Source organism: Oxyura jamaicensis, chromosome 7 (genome assembly GCF_011077185.1).
Source record: "Oxyura jamaicensis isolate SHBP4307 breed ruddy duck chromosome 7, BPBGC_Ojam_1.0, whole genome shotgun sequence".
In the NCBI taxonomy this organism is placed as follows: domain Eukaryota; kingdom Metazoa; phylum Chordata; class Aves; order Anseriformes; family Anatidae; genus Oxyura; species Oxyura jamaicensis.
In genome coordinates, this window is record NC_048899.1 from 10,121,920 (window position 1) to 10,147,874 (window position 25,955).

At 40.7% G+C, this 25,955-nt stretch overlaps 1 protein-coding gene across 6 annotated transcripts in view; it reads left to right on the top strand.

Moving 5' to 3' along the window:
- The window catches only part of MAP3K20 (mitogen-activated protein kinase kinase kinase 20), a 90,981-nt gene that overhangs the window by 4,371 nt on the left and 60,655 nt on the right, over nt 1-25,955 (top strand). For 2 of the 6 annotated variants that reach the window (XM_035331159.1, XM_035331160.1), the window contains exons 2-3: nt 1,846-2,035; nt 25,832-25,919. In XM_035331159.1, the coding sequence (XP_035187050.1) occupies nt 1,877-2,035; nt 25,832-25,919 (247 nt within the window). In that variant the 5' untranslated portion in view covers nt 1,846-1,876. The other 4 variants (XM_035331158.1, XM_035331161.1, XM_035331157.1 and 1 more) reach the window with 3 other exon arrangements.

The window sequence follows — 25,955 nt, forward strand, 5'->3', positions numbered from 1 at the left end:
AGCTTTCCTTAAAGAAGGGATATGCTGGGCAGTACAAAGGATGACTCTGAGCTTCCGTAGGTGCGTAAGAGATGAAAGGAAATTAAATCACATCATTGACAAGGTTAAAACAAGAACAAAAGGTCAAAAGAAGAACTCAGGCACTTAGCGAAGGAGCTGATGGGATAATGGAAGAACAGACTTTATTTCCTGGTGCAGGGATAACCCTCGTGCTAGCTTGCAGAGCTGGGAACAGAAACTTGTGTTGCCTCCCGGAGAGTGTTGCAGACTGTTTGTCAGCGAGATGTGTGCTTGAAGCCAGCTCCCTCTAAAGCGAGATGCCTTCTCTAAACATGTTAAAGCTGTCGTGGCCTGGGCAGCTGCTGCCTTTACCCTTGTGGGTAGTGAAGAGACCTACAACACACCATGCAGTTTCAGAAAAGGCTGTATGCTGTCTTAAACAACATACAGAAAAATGCTTTGGCATCCTCATCTCTCAGTTGGAGAATTGCTGCAACCAAATGGGGACGGACATTTCTGGTCAAGTGAGATCTCAAAATGTTTAACAAATTATGCACAGATTCAGGAGAGCCAGGAGAGGAAATCTGTGTCTGTTTCTGTTAATGAAAAGGACAGGTTTTTTTGCAGCAGGCAGAGCTAGGTATATCACAGATGCAGTTCCCAAGCCCAGACAGCACATGGTGTCTCGTACTCTCTCGGAAAGCCCTGCAGGCTGGAGGCTCCTGAACTCGTGCTGTATTTTGATCCTGTAGATAGATCCGTATAACTGGAGGTGTAACTTTCACCAACAAAACAGTATCTCTTTGTTTGTTTTGCTCAGACCTATCTCTGTTTCAGTTTATGCTGATAAGCTTACTTTCACTAGCTGCCTGTGCAGTGACTCTCGGTGGGGATTAAAGCTCGTTGGTCTAAGCTGGTGCAGGTTTCCTCCACAAGCCTCGAGGTCCTGCAGAGAGCATGCAGCAGGTTCTGCGGGATCCTGCCTGCTCTGCGCTCCTCCGGAGGCTGAAGCTTTCCCATCTAATACCGTTAAAAAAAAATAAAATAAAAAAAAATAAAAATAAAATAAAATTAGTCATTGTTCACTCACTTAGGTGATAACATTGCTTGAAATTTGCTGCAGGCATGAGGTTTAACACTTTGAAATCTCTGAGAAGGACGTTCTGTTCTCCTGGCAGCAAAGATGGATCGTCTCTCAAAACCGCCGAAGCCGGTCTTGGCACAGGCTGCAGAATTTCACATATTGCGACCCAGATAAATTACTGTGTACACTTTGTTGTAACATGCGAACAGAGCTGACTCATTCGGAAAAAGACTTTTGTTGTGGGCAGGTTTTTCTGCATCCTGGTGAAGAGCGCTGCTACCTGGCTGGCAGCGCGCGCCCCTTGTGTGCCACCGTGCACCTGGCAGCCCGGCGCGGGGTGCTGTGTGTCGTGCAAAGCGATCACAACAGGCGAGAGCGCGTGCTTCGCATGCCTGAGCTCCTATGCAAGCTGGGATTTGAAAGCACATTTCCCGTCCGTCAGCGGGCTCGGTGCTGCGGAGCGTGGTGACGCGCTTGCGTTTCGCACAGCTCCTTCCAAGGTGCTCGGGAGACCTCCGCGTAACTGCAGAGTATTTTTAGTCCTTTCTGTCTCCCAGCTGTTCCTAATAGCTTGTGCAAATAATGTAAACATTTGCATAGCCTGTTGGACTGCGAGCCCCTAGACTTTTTCCTCTTATGCTCAGTGGATTTTACTGCAGCGTGCTTGTTGCAACAGGTTCTTGTTTTGGGGTGTCTGAACATAGGTAAGAATGTCCATAAATCCGTGGAGTGAGTATTAATTACAGCTTTTCTCTTCACAGGTTTTGCTGTGGTATATTTTGTCATTATGAGATGTCGTCTACCAGTGCTTCATTTGTGCAAATTAGATTTGATGACTTGCAGTTTTTTGAGAACTGCGGTGGAGGGAGTTTCGGGAGCGTCTATCGAGCCCGATGGATTTCTCAGGACAAGGAGGTGGCTGTAAAGAAGCTGCTCAAAATAGAAAAAGAGGTAAGAGTTTACTTTTAATTTGTCTGCTGTGGAAACAAGGACATAAATTCCATTCCTGAGTTAACTGAAGCAATCTGACTCTTTTATTTATTTATTTTTTTTGTTCAATTACAAAAACCTGTAACTGGATGCTGTTACAAGTACATACTGAGAGGTCTCTGTCTGAGTGTGTCTGATTTAAAGCATTCTTGTTTTACTGTGTGTTTGCTGCCCTCCTCTACCTTTTCCTGTGTAGCAGCTCCTCTCTGTCATGACCCTGAGGAGGAGGAGAGCTCCTGCAATTGTGGAGCTAGTAATTTCCACTTGATTCCACTGGGCACATTGCTAGGTAGGAGTATTTAGCGTTCGCTGGCTCTACCTGCTTCGGTTTTGTCCTTACATGTAGTCTCACAAGCGCTGTGGTTGGTGCCTGTACGTTTGCTGTGGGTGTCACGTATACTGCTAGGTGTTGCCTCTGCCCTGCTGCTGCAGGAGCTGTTCATGTGGGGCTCCACGAGCTCTGAGCTGCTCGCAGGTGCGCCTCTGCCTGGCCCCGTCTCGCAGTGTGGTTAAAGGCTAACCATTACACTAGTTGCCTTCTCCAGTGGCTTCCTGTGTGGCTGGGAAGACAGACAGGTCCTTCAGCACTTCTGTGGGAAAAGGCAGAATGACTACTTACTGCAGCTTAGCCAGCCGTAAGAGGTTTACCTGAAAATCCTCTTGACCCTTAGCTTTCTGCGGTGCCTGCAGTCCTCCAGAACTCCGGTCTGCGTGCAGGTCTGCCAGGCTGCACTGGTGTAGCACTGGACAGCACTGGGCTGCCATTCCATCATGGTATTTCTTAAACATATATATGCGTCTTATGTCTTCTGCAATACCCTCAAAGTGTTTTCAGAAGACAGTTAGAAGCTGAATTATGGCAAAGCAGCTCTAAGAGCTACATGCTTAGCAAATAACCTGACACCAAGATTCACCTACTGTTGCAGCAACAGAGTTAGCCCAATTACGTCATGCTTAGTGATGTGATAAGCATGTTTGATCATGATTAAGCAAGTTACTGTGTAAAATAATGTGGATCTCATTTTTTTTTCCTATTGAGGATGGTAGAAGAGGTACATGTTCTGTCCAAAGTCAATTTGTACACTTCTCTGTGTATCTTTTAACATTAACAAATATTAAAAATGAAAAGACAAGTAAAATCAGCGCTAGGCAACATCAATAACATGCTGCTTGAAAATCAGCTGACTGGCAGATCTCAGCAGTGATCAGTGAAACATCTTTATTGAATATACGTGTCTGTCTTAGTTAGACCTCTTATATACTGAAAGACTACTTAAAAACAGTATTTCTATAACTTGTGATGGCATAAACCTTAGTGGAATGGGAAATAATGGAGAAAGTAGGACAGTTTATGTATGACCTGACACAGTTGGACCATTCAGATGACGTTTTTTCTAAACATTGAAATGCAAAGTTCAACTTGTAGTGGGGGGTACAGGTTACACACTGGGGAAAGGAAACTGTATGCTAGAAAGAATATAGTATAGTTTCTAGCTTATCATGGTGCTGTTACAAATAATGTCCTTGCATATACAAATGAGGATCAAGTCATTTGTAAGAACTGGGCATGGTTTGTCTGGGTAAGTGGTGCTGGGGAGAGGGTGTTAGGCAGTGGGTGCAGTCCTAGTTGGGTTGTTTCTAAAGGAATGCTGACAAACTGGAGGGACAGCCCAGGGGAATTGCAAAACACACTCAGAGAGTGGAAAGTATGGGGGTGCGAGGGAGTGTGTTTGTGGGTATGACAGATAGGATTGTCAACAGAAGGGTGCAAGTGCCTTCAAGTACAAAATCTGTGTGTTTTACTTCATGCCAGTCACCACTTGCAACCTAAACTAGCAAGATGGGTTCTAGTTGCAAGCAGCATGGTGTGGGCAATTTAATCTGGAAAGGTTTCTGGAGAGGCAGCGTAGAGGCAAGTGGTAATACCTTAAGTAAATCTAGAAAGATTTGCCAGAATCAGTCTGTTGAAAACCTTGGAGAATTTTTTTTTTAAAAAAAAAGAGAGAGAGAGAAAAGAGTTTGTTTACAACAATTGCATTTTCATATGGAGAAAATGCTCTGGGCTTGTTTAATCTAGTGTAAAAAAGTTATTTCAAGAACTAAAAGTTGGGATCTGAAGCCAGACAAATTCAAGTGGGAAATAAAGCACAAATTATAAGGAGTGAGTAAGGAGTGAGGATACTTGGAAAAGACTACATAGGGATGGAGTGAAGATGGAGAATCCTTTCCATCTCTTCATCTCTTCACATTGAGATGAGATGTCTTTTTGGACAATTGCTTCTGTTATGGGGTTGAGTTCAGCAGAAGAGAGCTCGGTGAGGCATGGTGGCCTGTGTGTGATTCACTGGAGGCCAGCATCGGTTTTCTGAAGGTCTTTTCTGACCCTAATGGCTGTCAGTCTGTTTACATACAGTATGCAGCATGTTTGTCCATAGTACGTTTATCTGTAGTGATGACAGTATTGAACGTCTGTGACTTAACTGTGCTTAAAGTCATGGGGAGTCAATGACTTTTCGGATAGCACTAGAAAAATAACTTGCTCAAACTGTATGGAGATACTCGGACAGCTTGCATTTAGTCCAGAAAACTAATTGTTGCCCTTTCTGACTTCTTTGAAAGGAAGTGTCCTTTTTAACTCTGTGACTGATTGTCTTTCATTTCTCTTAACTGCTGCCAATAATCCATAACAACTGAATAAAGAGAAAACAGAGAGGAGTAGGGAAAAGCTTGCTCAGAGGAATTCCATGCTTGCTGAGTCCAAGGGCACAAGCCAAGTCAATAGAGCGGTGGTGTCATTCTGCAAATATGTTGTATCTGTGCTTCATTTTTTAAACAAACCAAACAAAAACAGTAAATATATTGAAGGCTTTGTATTAGCCAAGTGGCTGGTAGGTTCTGACATGTAAAACAAAGCATTTCTTGTTCCAGTATATAGCAGCATCTCATACTAAAATATGTACTCGGAAAAACTAATAAATACTTGAAAGGGTGTAGCTCAGGCAGATTTCTTCAAAAGTCTTTAAAATGTGGAAAATGGGAAGGCCTCTGCAAGGCATTAACTTTTTATGGACAGATAGTAAAATCTGACTGTACAGGAAGAGGTGCATGTTTATGTGGATGAGTGTAGCTAAATAGGTGTACTGAGAAAGAGAAATACTCTGCCAGGCCTTGATTAGAGTATCAGATCTGCAGCTCTGGGCAAGACTTAGGCCGATTAGGTAAACTGTAAGAGTGTGTCTTGAGTGATTAAGTAACAGCAAAAACAAAATTAAATTGCAGTTTTACTGCCTTGTACAAGCACTTCAGCAGGGTTTGGTTTTAAGCAAGGAACAGCAGTTCCTTGTGAATTGTTTTATGGAAAATGAAACTATCAGCATGACGTTTATGATGCATACAGGGGAAGCAGAAATGTCTCCTGCAGTAGGATGTGTGCTTGCTCCCTCTGCCCGAAGTGATAATTACGTGCACTCATTGAAGAAAATCACACACCTTCTACTCAGGAAGTTATTTGGTATTTTTGTGAACAATTTGTGTGAGTTATTGGATAGGCCCATAATTTGTCTCCTGCTGAAGCAGATGGGAGCGATTGGGCCAAAGGCCTTATTCTGCAAATTGCTCGCAGTTCTTTTGACTCCATTATCCAGAGCAGATACCTGCCTGAGTGAAACGTTACGGCCTGCTGTGGGACGCCTTACGGGTTCACCTCCATCTGTCTGTGCAGCTCCCAAGTTCACCTGTTTGCCGTCACCGCGTTGCAGGCCATGTTTTTGGTGCTGCTTTTCAGTCCCTTCTGGCACCGGATCAGCTGCATCACTGCGAGGTTCATCGCTGCTGGAGCTTACCTGAAACTTGTGTTTAATTGCACCGTGTCTGCACTTTAGAGCCATGAACAGCCTCCGTGTGGTTGATGGGCAGCAGCGTTGCATGTGGTTAGCTTAGCTCAAGCTGCTAAACCACAGCGCTGAGGCAGAGGGTGGCTTGGTTTCACTCAGTATGGCTGGCCTTGGACCTCCTCCCAGCGCGGGCCCTGGTCTGAACCAGCCGCAGGCCAGCGGCAGAGGGAGGCGGGGGTGAAACGGTGTAAAGCGCAACTCAAAGCTATTGGAAAGTGCTTCTGATGAACTAACAGCCACTCGGGCATAAAAAATGTTGAACTGAATACTATTAACTGTGCGTGTTTTGTTCAGTCATGTCTGCGTGATGTGATGGGATTTTATGAGGCTCGAGAATGAAAACATGTTCTTACTGGTTTTGCGGCAGTATTGCTGGAAGTCTGGCTACCATGGAAATTCATTTTATATTGTTAGGTTTTCTTGCACATACGCATTATATAGAATAAGCTTTAGGGGATCTTTTCAACTGCTTCATAAAACTTTTCATATGGAAAATAATGCAGCTTGTTCCCTCTTTTTATTTTATGGTTCCTTTTGGAAGAGACTGTCCAGAAGGCATTGATTGTGCCTGTAACTTCCAAACTGAATGAATTAAGTTTAATCATAGGCATGTCACTAGGCTTACCTCACTCATGTTTGTACTCTTAAAAGAGTCTGTGGTAATTTTAATGTGGGTCATAAGAGTAAGGACTGGGAATGACTTTCAAGAGTAACAAGAGAAAAACAACAGAGTAAAATAGAGCAAAACAAACCAAACCGAATTGAAATTGATACGTAGCCCAGACAGGACTAAAAATAGTAGATGTTTTTGCTTGCAGTTTATAGCTATTAAGGGTGCTTGGGTGCCAGCCTTGAATGACTTCCCCATTCTGGGATCTGGCTGTAATAAAGGGCAGTTTTGATGCTTTTTTATTATTTTATTAGCTCTTTCTAGGAGCTTCCACTCCCTTACCCTTTTTGTTTCTGAATTGGTCAGTTTTTAAAGTGATTCAGGATGACATCTGTCAGGAAATGTCTAGACTTACTTGATTGTGATGCAGCGGGGGGCAACAACCCCAGGGATTCCAGCCTGTGATCCTTGGATGAACCCAGTATTGCTAAAGAGCTGTAAAAGATGACCTAGAGTATATGTTACAGAAGGTGTAGGCATGAACTTTCCAGAGAGACATGAACATATGTAGGAAAACTATAGAGTTCACTTTTTAAATTAAGTATCGCTGAACTAAGTGATCTCATGGGAACATTTTCAGCCCTGTATTTATTTAAAGAAATGCTGCTGTATCTTGTGAACAGCTGAAAAGAAATAAAATCGTATTTTATTATATTGAAGGGGGATCTTAAAATGTCTTTTTTTAAAACAGAATGGTTATTTTGTATTTATATATTTGTATTTCTGTTTCTTTGTTATAATTTGGAAAAGGAAATGGCTTTTCCCACTTCTCTGGATGCTAAGGTACCCCCATAATGGTATCAGGATACTCAGTATCCTTGCTGTTCTGTGGCATGTGAGAAAATCAGTTCAGATGCCACAACTGTTTTATATTCTGTGTGTCAGAATAAACGACTGTGGATAGTACAGGCTTCTGCAACAAATCTCTGGCTGTATCTGCTTTTGATTTTACCCTACTCTTGGCCTTCATTCAAGGGACATTTTCTGAAGGACATTGTTTTGTAAAGGAATGACATGTTCTCAGGTCTCAAGAAAGCGTGTTAAGAGATTTTCATAGTGGATGCTTTGGATAAGATTAATGTAAGTCTCGGGCAGAATATGTGTTGCAACCAAATGGTATTTGGGAGATACCAGCCTAATGAAAAAATGATGTAACGTTATCAGAATACGTTTATTCTTGGGAAGAGCAGCATTATTTTAATTTTCCTGTTTTAAAGAGATACTTTATTCCTCTATGTCTCTGCTCCTCAAAATGTTCTCAGAAATGTAGCTATCCAGGCACAGAAACATACTGGTCTGTATTTTGCTGCATTTTATTGTAGTGGATTTTTATTTTTTTACTTGTGTATTTAAACATTTTATACTAAGTTTTTTTTCATTAGATGAGTAACATCTTTCAGAGTTGCATCATCTAAATAATGAATATTTGTATTACAAGTTGTGTGGCTTAGTGAGATATTTTGTCCAGCTTAATTTGAGCTTCTTACTAGTTTGTATATATGCAGTTCTTTTAAATCAAGCCAATTTTGGCTTAATTTGATGTAAACATCAACTTCAATGAAACTGGCGTGGCACGGCTCAGACTGGCACTCTGTGGTTTCAAAAGTTATTTTAGGTCACTTGAGACGTAGTGACTGTTGATGTTGTTATCTTAGCTTGCAATAAATGAAAAGCAGTTTTACAAGTGCTTGTGAATCTTGCTGTAGCCAATTTAAAAAGTTACCCAGTCCCTTTTTATTTGCTAAACCAGCAGATTTTGTATTGAGACTGTAAAGGATTAAGTTCACGTTTCCTTCTGTTGAGTGATGGACAGCTGTGAACAGTAACAAACAAACCTGATAAACAGGTAAATTAATTAATTGAGATGCAGCAGGTTTTCTGTTTTGCTTCCTTTCACTTGACTCTCTTGAATTGTCCTGAACTTTGTCAGAGTGAAGCAGAACTACTTTGTGGGTGCTGCTGGTCAGGAGTATGCAGTAGGCAGTTGCCAGAGCTTAGTTGATGCACAGAAACATGTCGTGCATCCAATCCCTCATCGAGGAATATTATCTCTGTGAGGTCTTGGATCCTTTCAACTTGGTTATCATTTGCCTTTAACACCACAATTCTACAAAATGTGAATAAATATTGTTTCTGTAATGGAGAAATCCTTTTTCTGTTCATTATTTAAAAAAGCACTTTCTTATCCTTCTTGCTGCCCACAGTATCCAGCCTGTTAGGGTATTCTTTAATATCCTTCATTTTTTCCATTTCACAATTAATTTAATTCCATAATATATTGTCTTCAAAATTACTCTGTCAATCTGCTGCAAATTTTTGTTGACAGTGGACTGCAATTGCCAGTAGGTACTTAGTAGATACTTAGCCATGATTAAGTTTTGGTTTGGTTTTGTTTTTCCCATCTAAATATATTTTTCCCTTTTCAGTCTTTTTGCATGGGCTCAGTTATTATTTACAATTTGGAGGAGAGGTTGCATTGCTTATTCCTCCATGCCAGTAACCCTTGACATCGAATTGTGGCTCTTTTGTGTCCCCTCCCACGACATTCACTGACCCTGGGCTTCTGTTGAAGTGATCAACTGCAAAATGGTATTCTGGGATGTTGAAGCTGTACTGAAGCATCACTAGAAATCTCATGGATGCAGAAGAGCTCCTTTTCTCTCCAGGTGCTCTTTGCAGACGCAAGAAGTTGCAAGACAGTTTAAGTTCCTTTTTTTTGTAACTGGAGTTTTATCTAAGTCTATAATTTTCTTAAGACAAAGTTACAATTACAAAATCCTGCTGCAGGTGAAATCTGGTAGTATCTTTATAGTAAACGCTTGCATGTTTGAGTATCAAGAACTTTGAGGGACAGGGGGACAAGTTAAATGTCTGTGACCAGCACCGAAATCCACTGGTGTTGCAGTCCCTGGGAGCTCTAATTAAATAACGCGCATGCATTGCAGTATGTGGAATAACAAATTATTGCTTCTGATGATAATCAAGTTGCTGCTGAGTATTTTATGAATCAAATAACATTTCTAGCTTGTTGCATGTAAGTGTGTGGTTTATCAAATGCAGTTTAGTGTCTCTGCTGGAGCTGTGATCTGAGACCTGTCTTTTGGGGTCAGAGTCCAGTTTCCACTCTTTGTTGCATCCAAAGCTGAGAGCAGGAGACACAGTCTTCAGGTGGGGGTTCCCCGAAATACCTGCTATATGCTTTGTAGCAATGGCATATTGAACAGTGAGTTTCGTCCTCCTAGGAGGGCAGTAAATCTCAATAGGAGTAGACATGCCCTTCTTTTCCTGCCTTTTTTTTTTCCCCCTTTTGTCCTTACTTTTTGGCATGAGCTGCAAGAGGGTCTGGGGCAGAAGATTTCATTGAAAACAAAGTTGAGAAGCATATAGATTCTAACTTTAAGGGAAGCATCAAAATTAATCTGGTTTTAATTGTAAACGATGCAACTCTGCCTATAAAGGTTATTGGACGTTTACCTATTGCCACTTATTAAGGTGCTGACAGAGAAAATTTCCTTTTTAAGAGGACAGTATAAACAGTGTGAGGCAGCTTTCAGACCTGTTTATGTTAGCGGGAGGCTGCAAGGAACAGCTCCAGCGTTAACCCTTTCTCTCACACTCAATCGTGCTAGGCCAACAGGGGTGAGTAAGGAGCTGCTCTCCTGATCCAGCTGCCTCCAAACTGCCCCACGTGTCTCCTTGAGTGTGTTTCAGTTCAACTTCCCCATTCAGCTACTGGGGAGGAATCCTTTTTGCAAATACACGTTCATTTACTGGATTCATCTTTAGTGTAAATCATTCTGCATAATTTTCCATTTCAAAAAGCAACCACCACCAAGGGGTTGGGAGACAGGAGTAACAAGTGACTGTGCCCGAAGGCACAGGAGGGGCCTGGGGCGCACGCCCAGCCCTGGGACCTCAACCTCACTGCAAGGGGAAGGGGCCACGTCCATTCCCTTCCTCCTCTCCACCTCTACCTGGCTGTGTGTTTCACTCCCAAGCTTCCAAAACTCAAGGATCGTCATGGCTATGTGTTGTTAAGCAAAGCAGAGAGAAAATCGTGTCACGAGACTTGCCTGCAAAAATGGTTGCATTTTGTGTGTGTTGGGTATGTGAGTTTCTAGTAGCCATATTAAAAATAAGCATGCTTTAGGGAAACAGAAAACCCTAAAACTAACCTTTGAGTTGCTGTAGGAGAAGCAAGGAAGCTCTTGGTGGACACAAGATGAGATTCAGCTGATTGGTGTTAAGCTCATGTTTGGAAGGTGGGGAAGGAACAATAGACATGCATGCAGCCTGGGCTGGCATCAACTTTTAAATGAAAGCTGAGGTTCTCTACTAACTTTTGTATAGCAGAGGCAGAAGATGAGAGGTACGTAGGTGGTTGTTCTGGAAACTTGTTTTAAGATCATCTAGTTGCTGCACCCTCCAGTGAGTGATTGGCATTTTCCAATGCAGACCCTTTCTCTTCCTTGGAAGAGTCACAGAACAAAGAAAATGCAGTGCATGCCGATGTGCAGATAGAGGGGGAAAAAAGCACAGAAATTACTTTTGTCTAAGCATATAGTAACTTTTGTTTTAATAATGCTAGATGTGTTTGAGACAGACCTAGCAAAGGTGATTGTTTATAAATAGCGATTGCTGTTCTTTCAGTGAACTGTGCACCTTTAATTTTCTAAACTGACTGAAAGACTTTTTACTTTGACTTCTTTGGGATGTGTCTGTGTGTGCTGGGGTGATGAGTGTGATACCAGTACGTAGAAACAGATAAAATTCAGAGCTGTTGAACTGCTTTTGCTTGTGGATGTTGCCTTGCTAATGCCCCCTTTAAGAGTTTGCGTGAGGGCCCTAAAGGCAAGCATGAGATCCATAACCCCCTCTTTAGGTCTGCAACCTTTGGAGCTCTGCTCTTCACTTTTGTTTTTATCGGTTGTTCATGACTTTGTACTTTATTGTGAAGCTTTCTCTCTTCCATCTTGTGTAGAAGTTGGCAGTGATGTGGTTGCTGGCACTACGTCCCAAGTGCTCTGCTCTGGTCCCATGGCAAACCACTTCCCTGCTAGTGCGGTAGATCTGGGTGGAGGGCTGTAATTTCTCACTGACAGGGAATAAGGCTCATTCCTCCCAGGGTAAACAAGCATACCGCTGTTACTTAATGAATTTGAAATTCGCAGTGTGAAACCTTCTGCCTTCTTATTCTTGTGTTCTGTGGTACATTGTAAAAAGGGAGAGATTCCTTGCTTGTTCCAGGCTGTGTTACTGAGATGAACGTTGAGTAATGGCACTAACAGGGCGCCTGCCTCAAGAAATTCTTTCAGGGTAAGTGACACTTGATTCTGTAACAACACTGGCATCGGCTGTTAGCACGAGTGACATGTTCGTTGCCTTGAAACTGTGACCCGAGTTTCTTTTTTTGGGAAAGAAAAAACCTGCAGACCCTTTCAAAGACTAGGGCAGTTGCTTTGTTTGTCTTTTAAAATCTGTATTTCTGCCTTTTTGCTTGGTCAGTGTTTAGAACCATTAAAAAAGTAAACGTGACATGGGGACCGAGGTCCTGCAGCTAAAGCTCCTTTACAATTACATATTCAGCCACAACAGTACAAAGGAAACTGAGAGTCCCTTTTTCTTTATGTACGACATTTCAGTTTTCCCTTAGGTTTAAATTGGCATTTTGGACTATGTTCACTGGAGCCACTGAAGAGCTTATCAGAAAAGGAAGGAAACAGAGGGAGGGAAAGAAAGACAGATTTCCAAATGACAACCTTTTGAATAGTCCAAGTTCAATCCCTAAAACAAAAAGTGGAATCTTTTTTTTTTCTAAATAATGTGCTCTACAGTCTCACCTCTCATCTTGAGAAACATGAAAGAACAAGTAAAAGAGATGACCCAAATCACAGAGTTCCTTTGAAAGAAGAAATTCAGCTGTTTTGAACACTTACAATCAAAGGAAGTGGTTTCCCTAATTACATGAACTATGTGAAAGCTCTCAGAATAGCTCTTCCACCCCAGGATTCCTTGCACTTTAGAAGTTTGCATAAAAGCTCACATGGAGAATCAGATGCAAAGTGTTTGATTCAAATTTTATTAGGCAGAAGTGAGCATACATTCGTACCTCTGGGTTTGACAGCTGGTTGGGTTTGGACCACAATCCTGGTTTTGATGGATTTCTGTCCTATACTTTAAAATCTTTCACTCTTCAGGTTCTCTGGTGAGACACCCCTTTCAAGAGAAAAGTGGAAATGAAAAAATGGAGAAGGGATAGAGGGGGCCTTTTGTGAGCTTTCAGTTGAGGATTCTTCACTCTGATTAGGCTATTCATCGTTGTAAAAATCCATCCCTGTACACAGCTTTTAAAAGAATGAGGGATTATATTTCCTCTCATTTTAAAGAAGCCATATATCTTAAAATATATATTTTGAAGAATTGGGATCTGAACTCTATAACCAGTATAATTCCAGCACCACCATTTACCTCAACCTGTCAAAGTTCTGAATTCAGTACAGCTTTTCAGCAAAAAATTGATGTGTTCAGAAGGCTATTGCACCTTATGTGTGTGTTTTTTTTTTTTTTTGTTTGTTTTTTTTTGTACATACAAAATAATAAAGGTATGTTAGTCTGAACTAAATAGTATATATAAAAACAGGCAGGACACTTCTAACGGCTTAAGTGTTCCTCAAAATTTCCTATTAAAAAAAAAAAAGGTTGTGGGTTTTTTTTGGTGGCGTGGGAGTAATGGGAACAAGTTGTATCATTAAAGAAGAACTTGAAGCAATGTCAAGATAAATTTCAAATGTAGGTTCCTACAGTTAGAGGCATCATCTATCTAGTTGAATTGCTTTGTTTTAATAAAACTCTAAGTTTGGGCAAAGCAGAGTATAATATTTTGTTTGTTTTGGTAGGAAATATCTTTATTTCTCGAACAGTTTTATTAGCTAAAAACAGAGTTTAGCAAGAATTATGAGCCTCTGTCCTCTAAGTGGTAGAGATAGGTATCTACTCTTTACCTAGTTAGACTAAAAATGATACTTCCTTGCCGAACTACGTCAGAAAGTGATAGGACAGTCCCTGAAGGCATGATATGCAGTTGCTAGTGGGTGAAACCTTAATTATATTTGCCAGCTTTGCAATAATATGCAGGACCATCACACTTGCTCTTTATAAGGTCCTATGGTCTTTACAAATGGTCCTCTGTTCTGCCTTCAGAGACAACTACAGAAAATTTATCTAGATTTGATAAAGACAGATAATTGATGAAATGGGTGTTGAAGAGAAATCTCAGAGTCCTCTAAATTGCAACAAATCAGACTTGAGGGAAAAAAGCCGGAAGGTTTGTGGGTGCCTTCTGGATGCGCAGGATCAGCCAAACTCTCTTTATACTTAGACTGATAATAAGTTATCACTACCTGCTTGAAGAGAAGAGAGATCTTTTTTGGGTACTTCTTTCCTACCAACAGTGAATCTTTCCTGCAAGAGGTAACTATCCTAAGCTCTGTGTCATCTTTTTCCAGGCAGAAGGAAAGACTTTTTCCTTGGAATCAGGGCACAGTGTCCCAGAAGCAAACACCCGCAAACACCAGTAGTGTAGCAAGTACAGAGCGCAGCACAGTAGCAGCACATACTGCGAAGGAAGATAAATGTTGCATAGCCATGCAGTGTGCTGGCAGGCTACTGGCTGGTAGGAGCTTTGCAATCAGCTTTGTTGGAGGATGATATTGTTTGGATGTAGGAGAATGCTTAAGGTTATCCCAGCCTTACTTGTCTTGAAGGTGGCATGGAGAGGCGCATTTGCTCATGTCTGGTCCTTGTTGGGGGTGATATCCCTCCATTCGTAAATCAGAACGATTCTGAGATGAGTTTTTGCATACCTCTGGCATTGGAAAATGGGAAGCAGCAATATATGTGATGCTGTTACTCTTCCACACCAAAAGACGTGCTCCAAGTTTGAATGTGCATAGTGTCAGTGACATAGCATGTAGCTCCTGGGCCCTGGATCTGACTGCTGAGGTCTGTTCCTTGTAATGGACTTCACCAAATGTAACCCTTGTCGTACCCAGAGCAGTCAGTGTGTGGGGACTGTGGGCGCTGCTACAATAGGGCTCTTGCAGTTTTATGTTTGAAGGACTGGTAAGATACATTAATGAAGATAGAGAGAGCTAACTAGGTAGCACCTGTGACAACGTATAGTACTGAGCACTTCCACGAGTGCTGTGTTTTCCCCAGCACTGTTTTCTGCCTCAGGAAATGTAGAGCCAGGTCAGATCTCTGTGGAGCTCCACCAGGAAACTGGGTGAGATGCTCAACAGGCAGAAGTTAAACTGTGAGACATTTATCCTTCTCCTTAGTGTCTTCTCCTATTGTTTTCCTTCTGATGTGTAGATCTTTACTCCATCAAACAGTTGAAGGAAGTGCCTCACCTTGAGACCTGTCTGGCCAAACTGGGGGAGGGACAACTATTTTGGAGATAAAGTTGTTTTTGGTGCACTCAGGTTCAGGCTGGATCTTTCATTAGCTAAAGCATGTTGTCCTCTTAAGCTTTTCAGGTACAGCCCATGGGAGAGAGGTTTCATTATTACACAGCACAATGTGACTATGGCCCCAAAGTTCCTGTGAGCTCATGAAATACGATGTTTCAGCTTCCTCTTTACTGTTTCATTTATTACAGGTCCTCAAGAAGCACAGTGCAGAGTGATAGAGGAAATAGTGTGAGTTATTTTGTAATCACAAAATAGAGTATCTCAGTTTTCTATCTGGCCTTTTAAGTGTTCTTAATTTCCCATTCGTTTTCTAGGTGGTCCTCCTCACATTTATTTCTGTCTGGAATTTTTCTAATAAAATGATGAAAGAGAAAATCAAGATGAAGTCTGAAGGTGCAGATTGCTGGTATGGAAGTAGAAACTCAAAAATGGAGAAATGGCAAAGCTGAATGTGGTTGCAAGATGTTCTTTCCCGTTACACGTTTCCCCTAAAATATACTGTGGTTAAATAGTGGAGTATTATTGCAGTTGGTTTTGCTGTCTATTTACTGCTTTTTCCTACATCTGTATTCTTTTAAAATCTCTTCCTATACCCATATTCTTTTAGAAATCATGGTATGCTTGTACGTACAAATTAGAGCAGTTTGAGAATTAATTACAGGTATGACACTGATTTCTTCCACGCAACTCTTTTAAGAGGAAATATACCTGCTTGCATGTGCTCTCTTCTGAAAACCATCAGAAAGAATCTGGAAGGGGCCTCAGGCTTCACATTCCAAGTTTGGCTCATAATTCAGTTTTGCTTTTCCTGGTGGGTTCTAACCGCAGAGTCGAGTTTGCAGCATAGACATGCATCAGGGTTGCGGTACAGCTCCTCGTTGTGTCGTAACTGGGGAAGGAACTGTCTTCGGGGCATTACTATTTGATTGGAGAAGTGTAGTCAGAATTCTGGCCTAATTTGGAATCCTGATAGAAAAGTTGTGTAAGCACACTGTTTTTTGTAGGTCTGCAGTTCATAAAAATCAGAGCTACTGCCTTTGCAGGATAAGGACCAGTCTGTAAATAGTACCTATCACTCTTCTAGATAGGATCTTCTAGATTTCCATTTTCTGCAGAGTTCAGAGATGGTGGTATTCAGGTTATTGCTTCTTTAAAAATATGTATCTTGAGGCTTACAGCTTGCATTCATATATAGATAAAGTTAAAAAAGAAGAAATGAAGGTTTCTTTTCTGAAAGCAAGTTTAGTATAGTGAGGAATAGAAATGGTTCTTAGTAAGCAGATGGTTAGAAGTAAGTCAATACAGGGAATTCATCAAAGAGAAGGGAAAAGCTACATCAGAAATACATAGTACAGAAGTACTAAGAAATTTGATTTTGATACTAAAATTAATTTTTAAATATTGCTATTTTCCCCAAAAGTTCTTATTTTAGTCATTCTTTTACTTGAAAGTTTTTAGTCTTAATGGCAAAAGATTGAGGTTCTATGAAAACAGTGTGAAGAATCCTCCCCAGAAAATAAGCAGTGGATCTATTTTACATAAAAGTAAAAGCTTCAAATTTCAGGAATTTTGTCGTTTCATTTTTTTTTTGACCATCGCTACCCAGTAGGGGTAGCATTTGAGCCAAGTTCCTAAGTAAAAATTCAGTTTTCAACTTAGATAAAGAAAAGTAACTTTTCTGAAAAGCAGGATAGGAATTTGTGCTGAAACCTTAGTTTTGTCGGGAATGGTGCCTCTGATCGTAGTAGTCTAGGTGTCAACTTAGCCAGAGAGAGCTGAATTGAAGTCTGTGGTTCTGGCTGTTGCTTGATGGGGTGGCACTGGCTGAACTCACTTGGAGAAGGGACAGGTCAGGTTTTGGTGCAGTGTGGTGTCCTGTGTTCTCAGAGGCTGTTCTTGTTTATTGTTAATCTAAACTAGGTGAAAGGGAGATCTGCCTGTAACCTGAGGCAGGAGGGATGCTTACTGCTCAAGTAGAGAAAGAAGACTTGGGAAATCACATTCCCATAATGCATAGCGGTCAGAGATTCAAATTATGACGACTTACTTTCTTGAAAACCCCAGATCTTGTGAACTTTTGCCATGGCATAAGTAAATGTGGCATGAACAATGCTTCTTGTATCTTGAGGCATCTCAGACACTTCAGCAGAAGAATTGTCTGTAACTAGCAACTATTTTCTCTCGTTCATTTTATGTCAGCTGGTTACAGCTAGAGTTTCTGTGCTGAAAATTTTGTCTCTTCAAAGTAGGTGGTCTCTGAGTAGGGAGCAATTCTATGGTTTCCTGTAGTACCCAAGGAACAGGTAATTTTTGAGTGATAACTGAGGGGAAGCTGTCTACAGAGCACTGATAGCCCATTTGGAAAGCAAAACCCTACATGGTTCCCCCATGATTGCTGTTAAAATTTAACAGGGAGGTGTCACGTTTTGTGCTGTTTTAATGAGAGTGGGGCAGCCTTTGCTGTTGGGGAAAAATTTCTGGAATTTTAACAATCACTGAGGTTCTTGTAAGTGCGTTCCCCATCAAGCATCACCCCTATCATTAGCTACAGTAGATTGGGCTTAAAGGATGCAAGATAGGCTTACAGTAAGTGTTTATCAAGAACATGACATTTATTTATTTTTTCCTTGGTCAAAGTACAGTTTTTGTGATTGAGTTTGACGAAATACTTTAGAATAAAGATGACAATTGGTTCAGAAGAGTGGAGCAGGTTCCATGACTACAGCTGTTGTTATCTTTGTTGGACTCTTAGTGCTAACTGGTCAGCAAAAGCCACTGTATAATGAGATTAGACTTGTTCTTCTAAGTTGTCTTATCCAGATCCCTTAGTAATACTTTGTAGACCTCAGGCTGAAAATCAGTGCTCTAGTTCGATAAATATGGACTTAGTCCAGGTACCTCGTTGACATTATTTTCTCTTCTGATGTTCCTAAGCACTGCAAGAACCTTTGTTGAGAGGGGTTTGGTTCTGCCCATCATGGTCATACCAGTATACCTTTCCACAAAGCTGATATGAGATTTGTAGTGACTTTGATCTCAGAAGTAGTTTCCATAGATATTATTCCATTTGTTGGGTTTGAAAAGATTAAGGTGTTGCATATCAGCCATGACACCCATAATATTTTTGGCTGGAGGATGAGAGTGGAGTGAATAGGGGGCCAGAAAGTTTTCATGTTTCATTATTCCCTGGTATTTTCAAAATATCGTGGGTTTTGCTGTTGTACTCCATATTCAAAGCAAGTTTGTGTTCAGAATACGTGAGAGGAAATGGAAAAGTTTCCTGACATTGAGAGAAGAAACGATTACTGAAAACAAACTGCTCTATGGGAGCTCAGGTATTTCAGACCTGCTGTTCAGTCCACTCATCAATTGTTTCTACTCAGTTGCTGGTGTTGCTTTGCAGTTGGAGATGGCATCTCACTATAAATTGACCTGAATAAAATATTTATGATATTGCTTATTTCTAAACTCTTACACCATTACAAATACATAGTTCACATGTTTTGAAGGTTCTACTAACTGTGAATAAGACTAGTGAAATCCAAACTACCCTTCTCATTCATTCTTGGCAGGTCTCCTTTTATCAGGTATCTTAATATTAAATGCTGGTACTTTCTCAAGCTGTATGCTGCTCCTGTGGGATATGTCTGGACGTTGTGGATTTCTACTTGAAATCTGTGTGAAAATGAGTTGTTTGTTCATGATATCTGTGCTTTTTGTAAATAGTAGTGTAGTCATACCTCAAAATGCAGTTTTCAAGCTTATTAAGCCTTTTGTAAGGATTTTCTGCAGACAGTGTAGTTATTTAATTTTATCCCGTACTGCGGCTTCTTTTATACAGCGTCTTCTCTTTTTAACCCCTGTCATGGGGAAGACCAACAGCATGATCCTACAATCACTTGGTTACTTCTGGGTGGACTCTGCACAGCTGCAGTCCTGCAGGGGCAAGATCAAGCCAGTTAGCTTCACCTAACTTTTTCTTACTGTATAGGGCAGAGGGTCTGCTGCCACATTGCAAGGAAAAATCTCCCGGTGATTTTTGGGAGGGACAAACCTGCTTTCCAGAGCTGAGCAAACCTTTATTTTACAGTATTTTGATGGGGATATTCTGAATTCACTAGATAGTATTTCTAACGCCATAATCTTCAAATTATCTTTCAAACTGCCAAGATAGATTGGTATAAAAGGTTACAGGAGATTGTGAAACTCAGTTTTCTTTTCAAATGGTCAGTATCCAATATATTTTACTACTAAAAAAAAAGGCTACAACCCAGAAGTCAATGCAAGGTATTTTAAATTGTGTGGTGATATAATACAGTAAATTTAAATGACTGTAAGACAATTGTATGGAAATGAGAATTTGTTACTTTCCTTTATTTTTCCACTTTTAATCTCTGGAGCTTCAACAGCATAGGACATAATTTTGGATGCAAATTTGATGCTTTGAAACATGCTCAATCAAAATTCTTTTAAATACATGTTTTGTATGTCATAGTAGATGTACTTAGGGGAATGTAATTCTCCTGTTTACAACATTGCTGGTGGTATCAATCTGAGAATGTAATTTAACCCTTATTTTCTGTGTGGTTTACAAAACAGTATCCCACTAACACTGAATACATAAGATATAACAAATGCAGAGTTGTAACTTCTCATTTAATGGGCTATAGAAAACAGCTTTTAATAGGGTAAGTGGTCCTCTAAGTGAATACAAAAAATGAACCCCGGCCTCACACAACTTTAAGTAAGATGCAGCAATATTTTTAAGTAATGTGAGTGCCTTTTGACGTAGATGATAACAGGTTTGTTCTGTGATAGTGCCACACTCATCAGAACACATGATAACTGTTAATTGCAGTTAAAAGATCTCACTGAGGGTTCTTTGATTTTGCCACGTTGATGTGGTTTTCTTCCTGCTTTCTTATTATCAAAGACAATTTGATACGTTTAACAACCATTCTCTTAATAGAATTATCAGTGCGCTTTGCTTATTAATAGTTTTCTTTTTGGAGACACCAGAGCACAAAACCTTTTTTTTTTTTCCTTACAAAACTTCTGAGAAAGCAGACAAAGCAGTAGGCAAATTCCTAAGTTTTTAGTTTGTATCTGCTTGAATTTCTTTTTAATGTTCCAAACTGTAGTAATTGAATAATATCCCTGCTGTATATTTCTTCTTAGGAATTTTATATTTCTGAAACTCTTTAGGTCTTCCTTTTATTTATTGCATATTTTGACTTGAATGTTTGTCACCAATAATAGATTGTGGCATGAAAATAATCTAGAAAGAGCTAAATTACATAAACTATTTCCATATCCTGCTCATTAAGAGCTATATTCAGTTTAACTTTATAAAAGGATAGAAAGAATGAAGTAAAGAAAAATAATTTGCTTTGGGTAATTTCTGGCTCCTATCAAAACCTTAGCATTATTTACAAAGGATCTCCATGGAATTGTATAATATTTAAATTAAAACATGTAAAACATAAATATCTTCTGGAAAACTATCTGTTTTTTGGCTTAATGATTTGTCAGCATTACATAAATCATAAGCCTGTAGTTTTAGTTGCTGACTATTTTTCAGACATAATATTAAGACAATGTTTTGGACTCCTTTACCTAGAGAAATGAATCTTACATGATTGCTCTGCCTCCCTCCTTCCAATAACTTCTGAGGTAATTTACTCTCCAGTTTTCAGCTGTGTTTGAGAAAGGATTGAGCAGTACTTTATTCTCACCTTGCTTGTGAAAACAAAAATTTCATAGAAGAGAGGGGATCCTCCACACACCCAAGAGATGAAAAACTGTATTGTAAGGGGCAGCGTAGTGTGTTAGACATCAGTTAATTCACAGGAAAGCATTTCTGAGGTATTGGGAAGCTGCAAATCTAATGGATGCTGAATGAATGTATTTTTCATCAGAGATCTGTTAATAAAGGTTTAGGATTAATCTGTGTTAGCATTCTATTTTTTTTATTTGATTTGATTGTCAAAATCATTTTAATAAAGCATCAGCTGGCCTCTTCCAGCTGCCCTTTTAATAGACTGTAAAGACATGAGAGTTGCTAAGTCGCAAACCTCCCAAGAACATGACAAAGGTCAAAGCCTTTAAACTGCTACAAGACTTGGAAAAAAATCTTATTAAAACTGCCTTAAGTGTGTATAAATACCTCCTTAATAAATGTGACAAACATTTCTTTGGAAAAGTAAATAACCAAACTATTGCACAATATAATAATAAATATTAGAAGGCACTTAAGGATTGTTGTATTAATCAGATTCCTTGAGTAGCTAACCATTTCTAACCCTGTAATTTTGCACAGAGCGACGGTGCCTCTTGCTGTGCAATTAACTGATTTATTAACAGCAGAGTTTGTAGGCTGCTGGCTGCCTTGATGGCCTTGCATTTATTTCCCATGTAAGTCCTAAACCAGCATGCTCAGACCAGGGTAGAAGGCAGGCAGTACTTTGTCCTCTCCAGCCAGCTGCTCCACAGGTACCCAGAAGAAATGGTGATTAAGTTGCTATGGGACTGCTTTGTCCAGACTTGAGCAAAAAAAAAAAAAGTCTTTTGATGCTGAGAAAACACTGTAGACAGATGTTCTTTTGCAGATCCAGCTGTGCTGGTGGAATAGGTTCCTAGCTCAAGCCCTCAAATCATTTCTCTTGACTAGAAGTGTGAGTTTAACAACTTTCCAGCCCATTTTCAGGGCGGAGAAGAGTAACTCCATCAGAGTGAGTAGATTGGTCTTTGCTAACTTCAGCTGAATTGGGACGGGAGCTCTGACGAGAGCAGCTGGTGCGAGGAGCTGGCAGGCAACAACACAGCTGTACGCAGAGTGCCTCCGTCCGCAGCCTTGCTGCGTCTGCGGCTGCAATTAAAGATTTGACGATGAGGCCTTTTCTGCGTTCCGGAGTAGTGCCAAATCAGCATCGGATGGCCATTGCCCACACCTGCAGTCAGCGCTGACCTTGAAGAAGTTTTCAGAGCTAAGCTGCTTGCTGTTCCCTCCATGTACCTCAGCAGGCCTTGGGTCTACTGGTACCAACGCAGTGTTGCCCTGAGCAGGAGGCCTCCTCAGAGGAGCTGATGCAGGCTGGTGGGGCCCTGTCCAGCTCAGGCCTTCCACTGGCAGGGCGGCTTCTTGCCTCGTGATCCACATCTTGGTGGATCTGTAGGGCAGAGCAGGCATAAACGCAGTGACAGCAGGCTGCTTGGAGCTAGCATGTGGTGTCTCTGTGGCTCACTTTGCCCACTAATTGTGCTGCTGGCCACACTAAAAAGCTACATTGATGGTGTCTGCTCAGCAATTGCTAAATACTGACAAGGCCAAGAAGAAAACCCTAATTTTAATTGCTGAAAACATGGAAGATACTAGTATTTCTGCATAGCTGTTTGGACTAGAAGGGTGAGAGCAGTACTAGCAGCTCTTGAGGCAGCTGTAGTAGCGTGTCAGCCATAGATGAAGTAATTGACATTTTCACTTATGTCAATAGGCAGAGATTAAACAGGCATAAAAAGAAATTATCCATTAAGCACTGTGATCCAGTCCATGGTTCATAGTACACAGTTTGTACACTGAGGGATTATCTGAGTTCCTACTTACGCTGTAGTTGTGTCACAAGTAACTGAGTGGGTTTGATTTACAGTAGTGCTACAAGAACCAGTAATTGAGAATCCAGTTAAAATGTTTTTAATGTAATTTGCTTTGACCTTGACTTCTTTATAAAATTCAACCACTATCAAGAGTGTGTATTAGGTTTGTTTAAACTTCTAAATCTCTTTGCCTTCAAGAAGTGGTAGCTAGTCTGTTGTTCCCTTCAGCAGCGCTCAGGCAGGGAACACCATTTCACCCATGCGTGTGGTGTAACTACAAGGTTAATAGTTTTAGCATGGTTTGTTGATCAGTAACAGACTGTGACTAAGCTTATCGTGGGACTAAACACAATATTCAACTCCGCTGCAGTCACCTTGTGTGTCTGAAGAAGTCCAAGAAGTTTGTATCGGTGTGTTTGGGATGTGCCTTTCCTTCAGATGAGCATCCTCTAGTTCTGTTTCAATTCAACATTAAAAATATATATATAATAAAGTAACCCAAGACCTGTTACTTGTCATCGCCATGGCTTTAGAAGGAAATTGATGCTCATTTAGGTTATATAAGATAGATAACACTTACCAAAGGAAGCGAGTGTGTCATACCCAAGCCAGAGAGGGCTGCATTCTTAAGTGGCCTCCTGGTAGATAGATGCATTGTAAGATTTTCTTCTAGGCATCTAGGAATTTGGGATTTAACTGGGAGTTTGGTGCTTAAAGGTGATTCTAAATATTCTTGTAAGTGCCTAAGAGGCCTTTGAAATACTGGTCTATAACCACCACTTTGTAATTTGTTATGTGAAGGTCACAATCTTTCATTGAAATATGGCACTTTCTTGTCAAAAAAAAGTACAAAAGCTTCAAAGATGTGGATTGACTTGCATTTGGTTCTCGCTGTAAGGAGTAGGTGTCTTTAAATTGCCTAATATATTTCACAGCTGATCTACAGCAACTGAAAAGAGCAAAGCATGAAAGGAATAGTCTAGAATCGCTAGTGCTAACAACAGCAGAGTGATTAAAACTGTTTAGAAAGGATTTCTTTTATAAGTAATGGTCCTTAGAAAGAGTTGCCAATTTCTTCCTCTCTGGTTCCTAATTTGGGATATCTGTGAGCAATTAGTAGGTGCCTTTCCTTATGCTTAGATGGAAGCTTGCTTTGGCGTCTGTTAAATCCAAGTTTAGAATATGAACGTCAATTTTGAGATGATGTTAATAGCCTCAGTCGACACAGCATTTCTTCAAACTCCTGGAACGTGATCTTCGTGTGCAGTATGCTGTAATCTTGGAAATTCAGAAAGATAATCTTGGAAATTTAGAAAGAATTATTCCTAAGTAATGAGAGCAGTTACAGCCCCTCCTGTTGCCCAGTGGCTCCAGTGGGGCTCTTGGGGGCTCAGCAGCCTCTTGCATAGGGCTGACAGCAGCCAGGGGGCCTGGCTGCAGCGGGGCAGAGGGCTGCGCTCCTTGCCTGTACTCATCCTGCAGTGGTTTTGATAATTTTCCAAAAGATTTGTCCAGTGCTACTTCTGTGGCAAGGACCTAAATGCCTCATGCCACAGGAAAGTTAAATGGGGGGCCAGTCATTTCAATTCTTCAGTGGCCTGTTTCGGTACGTATGTTATAAATGTCAGCAAGTAGTGTGCACAGTATTTTGAATACATGGATTTTAAGTACTGTACAAGAAGATGGTTTTATTTGTATTTAAGAAAAGACAGCCTGGATAATTTGTCCAATGATGCTTGTGGCCTGGTGTACCTATTTCATTTGTAACAGTATTCAGGTAGAGAGTCAAGGAGTACTGGGTCTCCTGGTTATCCAGCAGGAATGCTGGTAGGAATTAGAGGACATTCTTCAATTTAGTATTTCCTGAAGAAGATGAAAGCATAATACAAAAAAAATTTGAAGCATAGGGGTCTTTGCTAGCCCTTGGAGGTGGAGTTTTGAATGAGTAGTCTGTCACCAGTATCCCAGAGGATGCTACCGAAGGAGGTTGGAGGATGCTGCTGGTATAACCAGCAGTGCTGCTGCTGTGGGGGTCTGGCACAGAGCAGGTGGAGGGCAGAGCTCCTGCTGCCACAGCCCTGCCTGGCCTGGTGGATCCCGCTCAGGTCCCACAGCTGCCTGTGGGAGCGTTGCTGTTCATTTGCAGGCAAGTCTTCCTGCGTTCACTTAGATGGCTGCCCGTTAGGTGCTTGGGTGGCCTTGCGGTTGAGTCGCGGCCTGCAGTGTGATTTGCTGAAAACAGCATAGATTTTTAAAATGATTTTTCTGATACTGTCTGTAAGTAATGCATTGTTAGAGAAAAAAGTATAATGTTACATATCTATATTTGCACAATACTTATATTTGTTTAAAAAAAAAGTTTCTAAAATCTCTTGAATATTTATTTTAATTCACTATAGAGGTAAAAAGAGCTAAAGCTGTTGTGAAACCTCAAAGGAAACATCTGTCTTTCTCCCTCAAAAAACAGGGGGACTACGTGTCTTAATTTCTGTGGATACATTCTCATTTCTTGCAGTCTCTCCATCAAACCTAGAAGCATTTTTCGAGTGGAATTCAAAGATTTTTGTTTATTTATCCAGAATTTTTAAACATCTGCAGCCTTCTCTGAGAAGCAGTTTCAACTGCACCGCTGGCTATTTGGCAATCTCAAGCACGCTTGCTGTGCATATTCGATTAGACTCTACAGCGCATGCCTAGCAAACTCCATGTCTCCAGTAAACATCAGATTGAGCTGTGTGTGCACGGTATGCTCTAACAGCCTGGAGCTCTGAACTTGCTGAACCCACAGTGTTCTGTGCAGAAACACAAATTCTGGATAGAACTGCTACAACCCTGCCAAAAATCCTGGGTCTTTCTTTGAACAAAATTTTCCAGGGCCTTCAGTTTTTCCAGACTTAGCTTCTATATCTGTGCCTCGGTCATGAAAGAATTGTGTGATTTTTTTTTTCCAAACATACTAAGCATTCATCTGCTGAATTATCTCATGTGGTTTTTGAATGGCAATCATTTGTGAACAGTCTTTCCTATATATTTATGTGCATGTATGTGTATATCCATGGGGGTCTAAAATAAACTAATATAGTAAATGCACTGTTCTTAATTGCCTTTTTTTGTTTGCTTGTTTCAACAGGCAGAAATACTCAGTGTGCTCAGTCACAAAAACATCATTCAGTTCTATGGAGCTGTCATTGAACCTCCAAATTATGGCATAGTTACAGGTAAGCATTTCTTGTCTGACCTTCATCTTGATTCTA